Source organism: Sander lucioperca, chromosome 8 (genome assembly GCF_008315115.2).
Source record: "Sander lucioperca isolate FBNREF2018 chromosome 8, SLUC_FBN_1.2, whole genome shotgun sequence".
In the NCBI taxonomy this organism is placed as follows: Eukaryota; Metazoa; Chordata; class Actinopteri; order Perciformes; family Percidae; genus Sander; species Sander lucioperca.
The window spans coordinates 34,510,189-34,528,038 of NC_050180.1; the positions used below are offsets into that span (position 1 = coordinate 34,510,189).

At 39.5% G+C, this 17,850-nt stretch overlaps 1 protein-coding gene across 2 annotated transcripts; it reads left to right on the forward strand.

Annotated features, from left to right (window-relative positions):
• The first annotated feature begins 900 nt into the window (after nt 1-900).
• LOC116064195 (ladderlectin-like) lies at nt 901-12,872 on the forward strand. Of its 2 annotated transcripts, none has more exons than XM_031319246.2 (7): nt 901-973; nt 1,159-1,215; nt 10,782-10,844; nt 11,458-11,547; nt 11,923-12,057; nt 12,399-12,510; nt 12,607-12,872. In XM_031319246.2, exons 3-7 carry the CDS (start codon nt 10,782-10,784, stop codon nt 12,672-12,674), a joined length of 468 nt encoding a protein of 155 aa, XP_031175106.1. In that variant the 5' UTR covers nt 901-973; nt 1,159-1,215; the 3' UTR covers nt 12,675-12,872. The 2 variants fall into 2 exon arrangements, with proteins under 2 accessions (XP_031175106.1, XP_035859855.1); XM_036003962.1 differs by having other exon boundaries at nt 903-973; nt 12,399-12,518; nt 12,611-12,872.
• Nucleotides 12,873-17,850: the final 4,978 nt, after the last annotated feature.

Here is a 17,850-nt window from a genome sequence, read left to right on the forward strand (position 1 = left end):
CTAACTATTGCATGAACTGAAGTTCTTCCATCACATTACAACATCCACACAGAAATAATGCATAAGCTTGGAGGGCTTTGACATCCTCAGACTTGATTGTTGTCCAAGAGAAGAAACTTTTTCTATATATGCAGTAGCAATCTTGTACTCGTTCCCAAAATACCTCTTTAAGAAGACCCTTAGCCACAATGTAGCAATGTTCAGGAGCCATGTGTTGGCAGCTACATGGTCTCAGTGCACTTTACAATTAAAGGAACACAGAAATATCAGAGAGCAACAAAACAATTGAACAGCATTAAAGCAGTAATAATAAACAAATACAGAACCAGCATCATGAGAGAATAACTGAAACAGTTTGTTTGGGAAAGACAGAAAGAATGGTGTGTTCTGGTTGGCTATAGTGTAATGAGTAGAGGTGGGTTATCAATCCCACTGTGTGTATGGTGTGTGGTGTGTGTGTGTGTTTAATATCAGTTGATATTAGCTTTTTAACTTGTAGTGGAAGGCCGTTCCAAAGGTTAGGGGCATGGTAGGACAAGGCTCTTTAACAAACTGATTTTTTGTTTACTAGGGGAATGACTGGGAGACCAGCATCAAGAGAGCTGAGAGTGAGAGCCGGACTGCTGATGTAAATGGTGTAATAAGCTTAGATAAATAAGGTGGTTAGGTGGTATCATGTTTTTGACATGTTTTTCTGCCTACGTGCAGTTCTGAACATCATTTCAGAACGATTTATGGGTATAACTCCAACAACTGGGTTGCAGGTTACTACAATAACACAAAGATGAAACACACTTGTTACAAGATGGCTGTTGTTTAAATAAAAATTATTTTACTTTGAATATCTGATATTTGTTATGTTGGACACTGGACTGTCAATCATGACTTAGACCACTCCCCTTTCCAAGGTATACAAGGGCCTGTGACTCTCTTTTCCCTGCAAACCAAACCAGGCAGAACAAAGAGTATTGATGTGAGTATAATGGAGGTTTCAACCTGTACTGTTATCATTACTAATCAATGTTTGATATATTTGGTTCATACTAGATTGTAGAATATTAAGTTTAGATTGTGGATCCATTAGTAAATCAAGATGAGTTTAACCTAATTTTTATTATTGAATGTTTAATAGTATTTAGATCTGACATTTTCTTTCAGTGACAGTCATCAGCTTGTTCTTCTCCTCTGTGTCAGCCAATCACCACCTCAGCAAAGGTATTTATATTTCAATTTACTATCACAATTTCATCTATTTTTACTTTTAATAATAACGAATCCTGTGTTTATCGAACCTGTCGAACCTCAGGTTGAAGAGGAACAATGCGGATTCCGTCCTGGTCGTGGAACAACGGACCAGATCTTTACTCTCGCAAGGATCCTGGAGGGAGCCTGGGAGTATGCCCAACCGGTCTACATGTGCTTTGTGGATCTGGAGAAGGCATATGACCGGGTCCCCCGTGAGACACTGTGGGAGGTGCTGCGGGAGTATGGGGTGAGGGGGTCCCTTCTCAGGGCCATCCAATCTCTGTACGACCAAAGCGAGAGCTGTGTCCGGGTTCTCGGCAGTAAGTCGGACTCGTTTCAGGTGAGAGTTGGCCTCCGCCAGGGCTGCGCTTTGTCACCAATCCTGTTTGTAGTATTTATGGACAGGATATCGAGGCGTAGTCGGGGTGGAGAGGGGTTGCAGTTTGGTGAGCTGGGGATCTCATCGCTGCTTTTTGCAGATGATGTGGTCCTGATGGCATCGTCGGCCTGTGACCTTCAGCACTCACTGGATCGGTTCGCAGCCGAGTGTGAAGCGGCTGGGATGAGGATCAGCACCTCTAAATCTGAGGCCATGGTTCTCAGCAGGAAACCGATGGAGTGCCTTCTCCAGGTAGGGAATGAGTCTTTACCCCAAGTGAAGGAGTTCAAGTACCTTGGAGTCTTGTTCGCGAGTGAGGGAACAATGGAGCGGGAGATTGGTCGGAGAATCGGCGCAGCGGGTGCGGTATTACACTCAATTTATCGCACCGTTGTGACGAAAAGAGAGCTGAGCCAGAAGGCAAAGCTCTCAATCTACCAGTCAGTTTTCGTTCCTACCCTCACCTATGGTCATGAAGGCTGGGTCATGACCGAAAGAACGAGATCCAGGGTACAAGCGGCCGAAATGGGTTTCCTCAGGAGGGTGGCTGGCGTCTCCCTTAGAGATAGGGTGAGAAGCTCAGTCATCCGTGAGGAGCTCGGAGTAGAGCCGCTGCTCCTTCGCGTCGAAAGGAGCCAGTTGAGGTGGTTCGGGCATCTGGTAAGGATGCCCCCTGGGCGCCTCCCTAGGGAGGTGTTCCAGGCACGTCCAGCTGGGAGGAGGCCTCGGGGAAGACCCAGGACTAGGTGGAGGGATTATATCTCCAACCTGGCCTGGGAACGCCTCGGGATCCCCCAGTCGGAGCTGGTTAATGTGGCTCGGGAAAGGGAAGTTTGGGGTCCCCTGCTGGAGCTGCTACCCCCGCGACCCGTTACCGGATAAGCGGAAGAAGATGGATGGTGTTTATTGAGAGGACATTATCTATTTTGATAAAACTTGGTGTATTTAATCATAGACATTTTAAATATTAGATAATCTATCAAATATTAAACCATATCTTTATTATATAATGCACGTATAACTAGAAGAATACTTTAATTTGATGAATGGCTCATTCATGATCAGTTGCAGTCATTCATTGTCTGCCATTATTTCCTTGTATTCAGTTTTTTTTTTACTTTGTTAAACATCTTTCCACAGATGACATCAATCCTTCCGTTTAGTTTGTTGCTCTGTTTGTCCAGCGGACTGTTGACTGCATATGTAAGTATACACTTAAGAAATAAATCACTAAAATAACAGAAAAAGATCTGGCAGCTCATTACTCAGATTTTGTCCCGTAATTAAAAACGGAAATTTGGTGTTTAGCTACATTAAAAATAAATGTTCTGTTATTTTAATAAACAGTTTACAATCTTGTTGTCGGCCCTGTTCAGCAGATGTTATTGCACATACAGATACAAATGCTCATATAATTATGCTTATTACTCACGGTTTTATCAACCGGCTGGTTGTGCTGTTTGCAGCACATTAAAGTCAACTGCACAATTGTTAACTGTTAATTCTGCTACTGATAAGTCTCAGTTTTCCATTTTTATCAATAATAGTTGCACTCCTAAATGTGCATTGAAAATTGTGAGCTGATAAAAACCTGTGCAACAGGGACCATATTCGTCTAAAACATCTAAAGCTAAATTTAGCTCTTAACTGCCTGCGTAAGTTATAATAATGGTATGGTATTTATTATAATGGTATAATAATGTTTGTGATCACAGTGTTGTGAAGAAATTAAAACCTCCTGCCCAGGTCAGAACAGTATCTCTGACTCGTTGGGTTGCTCTGATTGTAGTCTTGCATTGCCAGCTCTATCTCCACAGCGCTGCGGAGGAACAATCCCATAAATGAACAGTTGTCGATATAGACTAGTCTGATTGTTTTTGGCTTGTTTGTTCATACAGGGTGAAGCTTCCTGTCCTCCTGGTTGGAGAAAGTTTGACTCTCGCTGTTTCACTTTCTACATCCAGACAAAGACCTGGTCCGATGCAGAGGTACAGCAGTTCTTTCTATCATAACACATGTATGCTAAATACCAGTGTACTCTAATACTTTACTGCAGTAAAACTACTAATACCACATCATTAGAAAAAAAATCAAAACACTCTGAGACATGAACACCCGTTAATACCGATGATTCTTACATACTATTTTCAATGCAGGACTTTTACTTAGTATTTTTACAGTGTGGTATTAGTACTTTTACTGCAGTAAAGGATCTGAATACTTTTTCCACACCACTGATTAAAAGTATGAAAATGTGTCTTATGACTGTAAAACTGCCCTGAGATCTGTTAATAATGTGATTATGTTTTGTTTTTCTTGAAGTTTTAAACTGATATAAAATAAATAAAAATAAAGTTTTCTTTATTATGAGTATGAGAGAAAAAGAAAACAAAAGAAGTAAAAGTACCTAAAACCACTGTGTAGAAATACTAAATACTAAAATAAAAAGTATCAGCATCAAAATATACTTTAACAAAAGTAAAGTACATATTATAAAGAATGCTCCATTTCATAATTAGATTATTAGTCTTATATTAGTATTATTATTTGATTCTTTATTTTGATCTTCCGTATGTTTTTTTTTTGTCGTGTCTAACTTCTGCACACGTTCAGCCACAAGAACCATTCAAATATCAAAATGTTCAACTTTTTAGAGACTGCAAGACTCTAGACTGCAGACTGCAAGAGAGGGGTTTAACTTGAAAAGGGGGCATAACTAAAAGTTGTCCTAATCCAGAGTACTGTAATGTGAACAGTCTATGCATAGAATGATAAACTCCGAGCAGCAGTTGCTGGTTGTATTCAGCTGCTACAGAGCTCCGGGATGCCGGCTACCAGCGGCAGTTGTTTAGCCGCCAAAAGGTGACTGTGAGCCGGCTACAGGCACCGCCAGATGAGTGTGAGAAAGTGAGTGTAATGCAGCGATGTTAATTTTAGGCACAAAAACGACTTGTTAAGTTTAGGAAAAAGTTTGCATTGTGTAAGAATTCCTCCCATCTAGCGGTGAAATTGTATATGACAACCAACTGAATATTACTTTCTAGCCCTTCTCATTCTGAGCGCGTTTCAACTGCTACGGTGGCTGAACCCAAAATTAACTCTTAGTATCTCCATCGTTTACATGCAGCTGTTCTAGCCACTCCAATATTAACTTTGGTCTTGTTGCTTTGCCTGTCACGTTGTCGTTTTAATTCGCTTTTTGCCTCCCGCTGGCATTCATCGTGGTGCCACTGAGTGTAAAAGTGCGAAAGGCGGAGGTATGTCCATCATTGGCTAAGGTATTTTAAAGATGGAGGCGCTACATGGCGGCCGTCATTCAAGCGACTCGCCTGTATGTATTCTGAATGATTCTGAATGGCAGATTCTACGCTTACAAGAATACTTTGATTAGTTGGTGGAAGTAATTACACATGAATGAGAACATATTTGGGAGAGAACAAAGGGTTTTTTGCTAAGAATCAACTCAAAAAATTACATAATGTAACTTTAATTTTAGGAAAAAGATCAGATTTGTATTAAAACACTCCCGGAGAAAGAACAGCGTTTCCTGGGTGAAAGTATTTTGTTTTCACCACAAAGTGAACTCCTCTCTCCAGCTTGAAAGCTCTGTGTTTTATGTTTACACCACGTTGTGCTATTTCATTTTGAGGTTATTTTTCATTGGATATTGAAGGTAATAAATAAGTGTTTTGGCATGCACATGGCACTTATTCAATGGTTTTAGAGAGGGATTTAATACTTGCAAATTTTGTTTTGTTGTGCATGATCAAACCCCCCACCCGACATATAGTGGCAACTCTCAGACAGCTTGAGAGGTGATTTAACTGTCAAAAGGGTGAAAACCAATCCAAAGCATCAGAATAATATCATCTAACTTTACTGAACGGCTGTTACTGGAAATGGCAAAAGAAGACATTGTGCACATGAAAATCATGCAAAGGAACTAAATTAATATTATTCAACATATGGCCAAGCTTGTTGCAGAAAATATTCACATCTAACTCCCAATGTAATCATGAACATTTTCACAGTTAACTGTAATTTAATCAGACATGTTTTCCCAGTAACTGTAACAGATTACATGTACCTTTATTAACTCTGTTACATGTAACTAGTTACTCCCCAACACAGTTTAAAAGCCAACAGACAGACGGTGATGTGTTAGCTCAGGGTCTCCAGCAGAGGGCAGACATGTTGTTTTATAGATCCAGCTGCTGAACCTCTGGATCTGATGATGTTTCTGCCTCTCAGTCAGGGGTGGAGGTTTGGTTTCAACATTGATGGGGGGACACATTATAACTGGGGGGTCTGGGGGTCGTCGCTCATAAAATATTGTCTGTCAAAGACTTCATTTCCTGCATTCTGGTGAATTTTGATGCAACAATTTATGGTGCAAATGTCTTTATTTATATAAAAGAAATGATTATTCTCCTTTATTGTTCAAAACTTTCTTCACATTCAAAACATCACACGTGTTTCAGGATCTGTTATTTTAGGAATCATCTCCATCTCAACAACTAATCTGTTAGAGAATGAGACCTTGTTAAAGCCAGAAGCTCCAAAGTTTAAATCTACATAAATCTGTCTTTATTTTTCACTTCATGTTCTTTAACCCCCAATGCTGTAAAGTAGACACAGTTATTGTTTTACCTACATGTTTTGAGGAGTGAGTTTTTCATATTTTTTGAGGGAGACAAATCTACGTCTTCTAAATATTGGGGAGGACATATCCCTGCATCCCCCCTGAAATCCACACCTATGATCTCAGTTGATCAACTCTGTCACACTGCTCACAGCTGGGGCCTGTTGCACAAAACCAGGATGAGTGATTAAGCCGGGATATTCCAGTTATCCTGGATGAATTAGCCTTGACTAGGTTGCACAAAGCAGAGGCACCTAAGTTACCATGGAGATTTATTCTGTGCAGCTAGTCCTGCTCCTGACCAGGCTAACAGCCAGATTTATTAATCCTGGAGCCTTTTCTGTTCACTCAGCAGTGGTTTTTACTTATTATTATCAGCCTGCATTAAAATACAACAGGTGCATATGCTGTTCAGTAAGCACTGTTATATAAAGTTGTGACCATTATTTTTATAATTATTCATGTGACAGTTATTGTTACTGTTATATTGCTGTATGAAAACTGCTTGTTGTTAGAGTTTGATGAATATATTACAGGCAGTTGTTGAGATAATTATAAAAGCACAGACTGTGACTGTCGTATCAAAGTTTTCTTGTCTTTGGTTCCTTGTTCCCCTGTATGTGTTTACATACTGACTCTGGTTATGGTGAATACTCTTAAGGAAAAACTCAGGAGCAGCACAACTCATTACACATATGTGAAGGTTTTTAGGAGACTTTGATGATTTACACAGGAGCATTTAAACATGAAAGGAAAGGAGCATAAACACTCAATTGAGGAGGATTTAGGATCACGCAGTACAGTGTTGGTGCCATCCCAACTCTCTGAAGCTGTCTTCCTGAAGATGTATTTAAACATCCAACTGGATGGCGTTAAGTTTAGTTAAACCTTCAAAGTAAACAAAGATATTGACTGTGCCCAGATATCTCATTATATACAAACTGTGTTGAGTTTACTTTTCTCTATGGCCTTGGCAGGGTGACCAGCTCTGTCTTATCATACAGCTGCTACATCTCTCCTCATCTATGGAGGGACAAAGTTGAAGTATTCCTCTGCCTGGAGAGGTTATGAGGTTATGTTGGTCACTGACCTGAATGAGACCTGGGTACCACTGTCTCAATTTACATCATTCATGAGCTGGAAATTCCCCCAGATTCATCAGCAAACCTACATGTTTCCTCTCTATGAACATGTTTTAAAAAATCCTTTGTTCCGCATAGAAATTTTATTAATAATAAAACCTTTTTTTGTGGCCAGGTTGCTCAGTGGGTAGAGCAGGCGCACATACACTTGGAGGTTTATGCATCGACGCAGAGGTCCAGGTTTCGAATTTGACCTGTGATAATTTCCTGCATGTCTTCCCCCTCTCTCTCTCTCTCTCTCTCTCTCTCTCCCCTTTCTCACCTAGCTGTCCTGTCAAATAAATAAAGGTGGAAAAGCCCAAAAAGTAAAAAAAAAAAATTGTTATAGTGTTGTTGCCCAAGTTCTATGTGAGAACTGTGACGGCCCAGAACCTGTTGCCTCGTGCCTGTCTACTGTTGTCTTTCTTGTGCACTTGCAGGTCCGTGGCTGAGGTCTTAACAAGGTAACTGGGAGCACCTGGCCAATAGAGAAGTCAGCTGGAAAAGTCAGCTATAAACTATAGAAATAAAATTAACCATAATCCATTTTATTTTGTGTTACAAACAGTTGGTCGAAATGGCAGAGTATTAGACGAAGCCTCAACGACCCCTCAAAAGCACGGGAACGGTATATGGTGAAGCGAGACTGAAGAGAGGGAGCGCCCAGTGGCGTTAGAACAAAGCCGTGACTCAGAGAAATAAAACGTGTTTTCGCCGTTTCATCACTAGAAATGCAACTGTAGCATGATTTTAATATCACTAGCAAACGGAAGTACAAAGAGTCGTTGCTATGGAGTTGATACACCATCTCGTCTCATCTCATTGGTGTGAACTAGCAGGTTTTAGAACGCTGCAGACCGGCCTGTTGCAATAAGTTGAAAGTTTTAACTCGTCTCGTCGCGAAGCTTTGGTCTGAACTGGTCTTAAAACCTAGTTCAGACCAAAGATTAGTGACCAGACAAACTGAAACTTGCAACTGCTTGCAAAGCACGGGTCTGCAGCAGCCTAAAACCTGCTGGTTAACGCCAATGCATAGAGACAAGGTAATGTATCATCTCCATAGCAACAACTCTTTGTACTTCCATTCTAACTTCCGACTTCCAGGCATTTTGTAGCTGGATATATCATTTGTTTTGTCTAAATATGAACGTGGATAATGTTAGTGAAATTGAGATGCTTGCTACAGTTACATTTCTAGTGATGAATCGGCGAAAACACGTTTTATTTCTCTAATTTACTACTAAAGTAAAAAAGTACTAAGGTACTCTCTCTGCTCAGTCATGTTCTAGCTTGTTCCACTATACGTGTTTTGGGGCACATGATGAACCTGTGTCTATCTGTCATTTCAACCAGTTAACTGTTTGTAACAGATATTAAATGGATTATGGATAATTTCATTTCTATAATTTATAGCTGACTTTAAAAGATGACTTTGCTATTGGATGTTGAAAATAGGTGACGTCCCAAATGTTCTAAAACCAGCCTCTACGACTTGACCAGCTGAGTTGCAGACGCCACTATCAGCTGGCTTGAACTGAGACGGGCCGGTTCAGACCGCTGCAACTTTCTCTACGACCTTCTAAAACTGTTTTGTCTTGGCAAATCTTTGGTCTGAACTGGCTTAAGGAGCATCGTCGGCGAGAGTATAGTGATTGTCTGGGTCCACTGACACATGTAAGAGTGGTCGTGTATTTATGATAACTGTGACCTCTGCCATTAATGTGCAAAGCACTTTGTGTGAAAGGTGATGTCCTGTGTCACGGTGTGGTGAATAAAATAAACACAACGCAGAAGTCCACATGTTAAACACACATTGTTCATTGTATCCAGACACCCTCATACACCTGATCCTGACATTTACACCCTGTTAAATATTGGTTAAATATCAAGTCTCTACCTGCATCATTGCATGAACTGTCAATCATGACTAAGACCACTCCCCTTCCCAAGGTATATAAGGACTCTCTTTTCCCTCCAAACCCAAACCACACCAGTCAGAACAAAGATTATTGATGTGAGTATAATGGACGTTTTTCACATTGTATTGTCATCATTATCATTAAAAGATTTGTCTGAAAATTTGATATATATTTGTTTATGCTAGATTGCAGAGTTTATTCCTGTTGAGTAAAGATACAATTAAGTACAGATTGTGGATGCATTAATGATGTAAATCAGGTTAAGTTTAACCTAATTTGATATTATTGAGTATTTAATAGTATTCAGATCTGACATTTTCTTTCAGTGACAGTCATCAGCTTGTTCTTCTTCTCTGTGTCAGCCAATCACCACCTCAGCAAAGGTATTCATATTTCAATTTACTCTCACAATTTCATCTATTTATACTTTTAATGATAACTAATCCTATCTTTATCGTGAGGACATTTTGGGTGGAGGGAATGAGTCCCAAGTACAGAAGTTATAGTTCCTCAGGGTCTTTATCGCGAGTGATGGGAGAAGGTAGCGGGAGATTGGCCGGAGATTGGCCGGAGAATCGGCGCAGTGGGGGCAGTATTACATTCACTTTACCGCACCGTTGTTATAACAAAAGAGAGCTGAGCCAGAAGGCAAAGCTTCCATCGGTGTGTTTCCTTTCCTACCCTCACCTATGGTCATAAAGGCTGGGTCATGACTGAAAGAACGAGATCGCAGGTACAAGAGACTGAAATGGGTTTGCTCAGGAGGGTGGCTGGTGTCTCCCTTAGAGATAGGGTGAGAAGCTCAGTCATCTGTGAGGAACTCGGTGTAGAGCTGCTACTCCTTCGCATTGAAAAGAGCCAGTTGAGTTGGTTTGGGCGTCTGGTATCGATGCCTCCTGGGCGCCTCCCTAGGGAGGTGTTCCAGGCACGTCCAGCTGGGAGGAGGCCTCTGGGAAGACCCAGGACTAGGTGGAGGGATTATATCTCCAACCTGGCCTGGGAACGCCTCGGGATCCCCCAGTCACAGTTGGCTAATGAGGTTTGGGAAAAGGTTGCCCCCGCAACCCGACCCCATAAAGCGGATGACGATGCATAATCTATCAAATATTAAACCATATCTATATCATATAATACACTTATAACTAGCAGGATACTTTTTTTTTACTTTTCATTACATGTCATTTAGCTGACGCTTTTATCCAAAGCGACTTACAATTGCTATATATGTCAGAGGCCGCAAACCTCTGGAGCAACCAGGGGTTAAGTGTCTTGCTCAGGGACACATTGGTTGATGTATCACAATGGGAATCGAACCCGGGTCTCCCACACCAAAGGAATGTGTCATATCCACTGTGCCATCACCACCCGATCTTTAATTTGATAAATGGCTTGTTAATGATCAGTTGCAGTCATTCATTGTCTGCCATTATTTCCTTGTCTGCAGTTTGTTGACTTTGTTTAACATCTTTCCACAGATGACATCAGTCTTTCCGTTGGCTTTGTTGCTCTGTTTGTCCAGCGGACTGTTGACTGCATATGTAAGTACACTCTTAAAAAATAAATCACTAAAATAACAGAAAAAGATCTGGCAGCTCATTACCCGCGTTTTGTCCCGTAATTAAAAACTGATATTTGGTGTTTGGTGTAGCTACAGTAAAAATACATTTTCTGTTATTTTTAAACAGTTTTTAATAAACAATTTACAATATTCACTTTTGGGTAAATGTCGGCTCTGTTCAGCAGATGTTATTGCACATATAGATACAAATGCTCATATAATGATTCTAATTACTCATGGTTATGTTAACTTGCTGGTTGTGCTGTTTGCAGCACATTAAAGTCAACTGCAAATTGTTCATTGTTAATTCTGCTACTGATAAGCTTCAATTTTTCATTTTTTTCAATAATAGTGGGACTCATTAATGTGCATTAAAAATTGTGAGCTGATAAAATAAGAACCATATTCGTATAACATCTAAAGCTAAATGTAGCTCTTAATTGGTAAGTTAGATGGTGATTAACACTAAACAGTAGAAAATCAGTCCAGTCTCCCCAACCGTAAATGTCATTGGCTGTTAAAGAACAATCCCATAAATGAACAGTTGTCGATATAGATTAGTCTGATTGTTTTTGGCTTGTTTGTTCATACAGGGTCAAGCTTGCTGCCCTCCTGGTTGGAGAAAGTTTGGCTCTCGCTGTTTCGCTTTCTACATCCAGACAAAGACCTGGCCCGATGCAGAGGTACAGCAGTTCTTTCTATCATAACACATGTATGCTAAATACCAATGTACTCTAATACTTTACTGCAGTAACACTACTAATACCACATCATTAGAAAAAAGATCAAAACACTCCCGAGACCCGTTGATACCGATGATACTTACACATACATACTTACATACTTTTATTTAGGTAACATTTTCAATGCAGGACTTTTACTGAGTATTTTTACAGTGTGGTATTAGTACTTTTACTGCAGGAAAGGATCTGAATACTTTTTCCACACCACTGATTAAAAGTATTAAAATGTCCCCCTGTGACTGTAAAACTGTTAATAATGTGATTATGTTTTGTTTCTTTCTAAACATTTTAAACTGATGATACTGTCTCCATTAGACCTTCTGCCAGACCGCTGGTGGGACTCTGGCTTCCATCCACTCAGATGCGGAATATGCATTCATCAAAGACTTCATTTTCCAAGTGACCGGTAAACCGACAACTTCCTGGATCGGAGGCTTTGACGCAGTGAAGGTGAGACTTTTATCATCACACAGGAAGTGCTGAAGCCTGTTTCTCAGCCTGTAACCATGAACTATTCGTACATATAGTTGTGAAAAGTAAACCTCTGTAATCTGTATGTACTCCACATATTTATTACTGTCAGCAGCACATTGACTGCTGCTGTATGAGAGCGTGAAGATCCTCGTAGGGAGGAGGTCGGGGGTTGTTAAGGAGAAAACACAAGACTTTCACCCAGTTTCCACTTGGGTTGTTGTAAAAAATAAGGAGGATCCTCTTGTGGCCTGAATGAGTATTACAACAACATGAACTCTTGATTTTACTTCCACTTTAAACCAATCTTTCTCCTCCAGGAGGGTATGTGGTTGTGGTCTGATGGATCCCAATTCAACTACAAAGGATGGGGTGCAGGGGAGCCTAACAACTGTTGTGGAGGGGAGAGCTGTCTTATGATGAACTGGAGAGGTAAAAAATTACATTAAAAAATATTGTTGTATGTTGCACTTTTAAATATAAAAGTTAAATGTAATCAGTTACATTGGTTGGAAAATCTCTCTACAGACAGTTGGAACGACGCAGCTTGTACCTACCAGGCTTCTTTCGTGTGCTCCAAGAACCTGTGTGTGTAACTCTAACCCACCATCATGATGCCTCTACAGCTCATCTATAATCTCTATCATTGATTCTCTTTCAGTTTGTTCAGCAGACAGAAACAGCTCTCTGCTGACAGATGACTCACTTTCACTTGTTTATTATCTGAAGAGTTAGGGAACAGTTCACATTTGGGTTTAAAATTAGACAGAAACTGGCTCACTGAGCTGGACAAACACAAATCAGTAATTGGACTTTTAATCTACAGTAAATAACACAAAATGAAATACAGAAAACATTTGAATACTCACACATCTTTTCTATTTTAGTTTACTGAATATTATCTGTTATAAACAGCGCCCACTCATCTCATAAAATATTAACACAATTAGATTTCTCTCTGAGAGTTATTGTTCAGATCAATACAACTCTCATGTGTGTATGCTAAATATGAAGTTCCCTCGAGCAGACGTTAGCTTAGCTTAGCATGAAGACTGGAAACAGCTAGCCTGACTCTGTCCAAAGGTAAACCTACCAGACATGAGTGGTGATGATCTTTTTATCTAAAATGTCCAGATAGAAAATAAAAGTGTATATTTTGTCTGACCTTTCTGTGATACAAGAGGAGAATGCAACTGTAATAACACTTCATAATAACTATTAATAATTCATATAGTCCACTGGTTTAATGAACTGGTTACTTTTTATTCCTAAAACTGATGTGTTGTGTTCTTTATTCATCTGATTTCCTTTACTATATAATCAACTAAGCATTCAAAAATAAAAGACATATTGTCACAAAAACAGTGTCTGGTCCTGACTTATTGATTAGTGTCAAATTATTATATTCTTGTGAGTATTTAATTATGTTAATACAACAAGGTTAAAATACTCATCCAAAATACAAATAAACTCATTGATGAATAGATTAAGTAATAAGATAACGTTTATTTTGTAAGACTACATGAATGTCCTCCTATGGGATAATGTATATAGAAATACTCAGTTATTAGAGAAAATCATGGATTCAACATATAAATAAAAAAACAAAGTATCAGCATCAAAATATACTTCAACAAAAGTAAAAGTACTTATTATAAAGAATGGTTTCAGCAGCATTCACAGTATTATTATTTGATTCTTTATTTTGATCTTCCGTATGTTTTTTTTGGTGGTGTCTTACTTTTGCACACGTTCAGCCACAAGAACCATTCAAATATCAAAATGTTCAACTTTTTAGAGACTGGAAGACTCTAGACTGCAGACTGCAAGAGAGGGATTTAACTTGAAAAGGGGGCATAACTTAAAGTTGTCCTAATCCAGAGTACTGTAATCTGAATTGTCTATGCATAGAATGATAAACTCCGAGCAGCAGTTGTTGGTTGTATTCAGCTGCTACAGAGCTCCGGGACGCCGGCTACCAGCGGCAGTTGTTTAGCCGCCAAAAAGTGACTGTGAGCCGGCTACAGGCACCGCCAGATGACCGTCCTTTCAGGGGTCATGGTAGTGGAGTCAAGCCAGAAAAAGTGAGCGTAATGCAGTGATGACAAAAACTCGTTAAAGCTGCATTGTGTAAGAATTCCTCCCATCTAGCGGTGAAATTGTATATGACAACCAACTGAATATTACTCGCTAGCTCTTCTCATTCTGAGCACGTTTCAACTGCTACGGTGGCTGAACCCAAAATGAACTCTTAGTATCTCCATCGTTTACATGCAGCTGTTCTAGCCACTCCAATATTAACTTTGGTCTTGTTGCTTTGCCTGTCAAGTTGTCGTTTTAATTCGCTTTTTGCCTCCCGGCTGGCATTCGTCATGGTGCCACTGAGTGTAAAAGTGCGAAAGGCGGAGGTATGTCCATCATTGGCTAAGGTATTTTAAAGATGGAGGCGCTACATGCTGGCTGTCATTCAAGCGACTCGCCTGTATGTATTCTGAATGATTCTGAATGGCAGATTCTACGCTTACGAGAATACTTTGATTAGTTGGTGGAAGTAATTACACATGAATGAGCACATATTTGGGAGAGAACAAAGGGGTTTTTCCTAAGAATCAACTCCAAAAATTACATAATGTAACTTTAATTTTAGGAAAAAGATCAGATTTGTATTAAAACACTCCCGGAGAAAGAACAGCGTTTCCTGGGTGAAAGTATTTTGTTTTCACCACAAAGTGAACTCCTCTCTCCAGCTTCAAAGCTCTGTGTTTTATGTTTACACCACGTTGTGCTATTTCATTTTGAGTTTATTTTCCATTGGATATTGAAGGTAATAAATAAGTGTTTTGGCATGCACATGGCACTTATTCAATGGTTTTAGAGAGGGATTTAATTCTTGCACATTTTGTTTTGTTGTGCATGACCAAACCCCCCACCCTACATATAGTGGCAACTCTCAGACAGCTTGAGAGGTGATTTAACTGTCAAAAGGGTGAAAACCAATCCAAAGCATCAGAATAATAGCATCTAACTTTACTGAACGGCTGTTACTGGAAATGGCAAAAGAAGACATTGTGCACATGAAAATCATGCAAAGCAACTAAATTAATATTATTCAACATATGGCCGAAGCTTTTTACAGAAAATATTCACATCTAACTCCCAATGTAATCATGAACATTTTCACAGTTAACTGTAATTTAATCAGACATGTTTTTCCCAGTAACTGTAACAGATTACATTTACCTTTATTAACTCCGTTACATGTAACTAGTTACTCCCCAACACAGTTTAAAAGCCAACAGACAGACGGTGATGTGTTAGCTCAGGGTCTCCAGCAGAGGGCAGACATGTTGTTTTATAGATCCAGCTGCTGAACCTCTGGATCTGATGATGTTTCTGCCTCTCAGTCAGGGGTGGAGGTTTGGTTTCAACATTGATGGGGGGACACATTATAACTGGGGGGTCTGGGGGTCGTCGCTCATAAAATATTGTCTGCCAAACTCTTCATTTCCTGCATTCTGGTGAATTTTGATGCAACAATTTATGGTGCAAATGTCTTTATTTATGTAAAAGAAATGATTATTCTCCTTTATTGTTCAAAACTTTCTTTCATTCAAAACATCACACGTGTTTCAGGATCTGTTATTTTAGGAATCATGTCCATCTCAACAACTAATCTGTTAGAGAATGAGACCTTGTTAAAGCCAGAAGCTCCAAAGTTTAAATCTACATATATCTGTCTTTATTTTGCACTTCATGTTCTTTAACCCCCGATGCTGCAAAGTAGACACAGTTATTGTTTTCCGTACATATTTTGAGCCCCCTCAACGGTTATTTTTACCTCTTTTGGGGAGTGGGTTCTTTCATATTTTTTGAGGGAGACAAATCTACGTCTTCCAAATATTGTGGGGGGGACATACCACTGCATCCCCCCTGAAATCTACACCTCCCTGTCTCTTTGCTGTTTTGTGTCTTTTTATGATTGTTTCTGTCTCTTTCAGCTCTTTTTTGTGTCTTAAGAGTAATACGGCTGCACAATATATTGTTTTTTTTTTTTATATCGTCATTGCGATATCAACTTGCGCAATAGAGATAGATAGATGTTTATTGTCATTGTACAATAAAAATCTGTTCAGAAGCACTTCATCAGTGTGCATACAATTTGTATAAATATAACAAAGTAAGTCAATACAACACAGACAAAGGCAACTAGAAAAAAATATGAATGAAAGCAAATTATATACATATTTTAAATAGTAAAAGAACTTTTTGAAAACCTTTAAAACAGTTGTTAATGTAAGTTAGCAGCATAAAACGATTTGTGCAAAACAGCGTTCAGCATTCAAGTTCTTTTAGTCTTTGGAAGTGAGTGTGTGTGTGTGTGTGTGTGTGTGTGTGTGTGTGTGTGTGTGTGTGTGTGTGTGTGTGTGTGTGTGGTGGGTGGGGGGCAGTGGCTACACTTTTATATTTCATTGCTCTGTACCCACTCTCTGAGGGGAGGGGTGAGAACAGGCAGTGTCCAGGGTGAGATGGGTCCTTTATTATACAGCTGGCTTTCTTTTTCAGTCGTCGGTATAGATGTCCTGCAGAGAGTGGGATGTTCAGTACACCTTGACCAGCTGAAATCTATCATCACTTCCTTGGTCTTAGTTTTTAAGGTCTAGGTTGTTATGCTGACACCACTGAGCCAGATGTTGTACCTCCTCTCTGTAGGCTGTTTTGTTGTTGTCTGAGTCCAACTACGGTGGTGTCGTCCGCAAATTTGATGTGGGGTTGGAACCAGGGGCGTAGCCATGATTTCAGAAACGAGGGGGACAGATTGTTCAGGAGGAGGATTTTTGTTGAAAGATCCTCTACCATTTGTCTCTCCAAATCATGGATTCCAACTAGCCTACATTTCATTTATGACTGATGGAAACACCCACATATCCATAAACTGTTCCAAAGTGTTTTACTGCCACATCTCGCCCAATGAGAGACCTGCTAACATTTAACTAGTGTAATTTAGTGTTTGATTTAGTGTAGGGGGGGTCTGGGGGTATGCCTCCCCAGAGATATGTTTGGCCGTAATAGCCCAAATTTGGTGGCCTCATGCACATTCTAATGCCACTGTTTCATCATATACACTGATCTTTATTATTGCATATTTAAATGAGTTTTCCTCTCTATATTTTTGAAAACATTTTTAAAATATATTATTTTTTTATTGCCTACATCTATATGAGTCTATCAATCAACTGACCCATACTGAGTAACATGCACACACGCCTACTTATGGTGCGTTCAAATCAACTCAGACGTGTTGTACGTGTGTGTTTTAAGCTCAAATTGCTCTGTTCATGGATCAGTTTGTATGGGAGTATTGTACTAAAAGCTGAACTAAAGTCAACAGACAGCATTCTTACATATGTGTTCTGATGTTCCAGGTGTGTTAGCGCTGAGTGGAGAGCTGATGTAACTGCATCATCTGTTCATCTGTTGGTCTGATATGGAAACTGATGTTTATCAAGATCAGCAGGGATGGCAGCCTTTATGTGGGGAAGGATCAGTCTTTCAAAACACCTGGCAATGATGGGGGTAAGAGAAAGTGGTCTAACAACATAAACACATTGTGAAAGACACATTTTTAGTTATTTGACAGAAAATATCAGCAGAAAACTGCACTTTAAAATGTAACTATCATTCTTGTTTTAGTGGTGCCTTATATAATCAATTCAATGTTCATTTTTTTTCATTAAAAGTAAGTTGGAAATGATTTCCTTTCCTTTTTTAAAT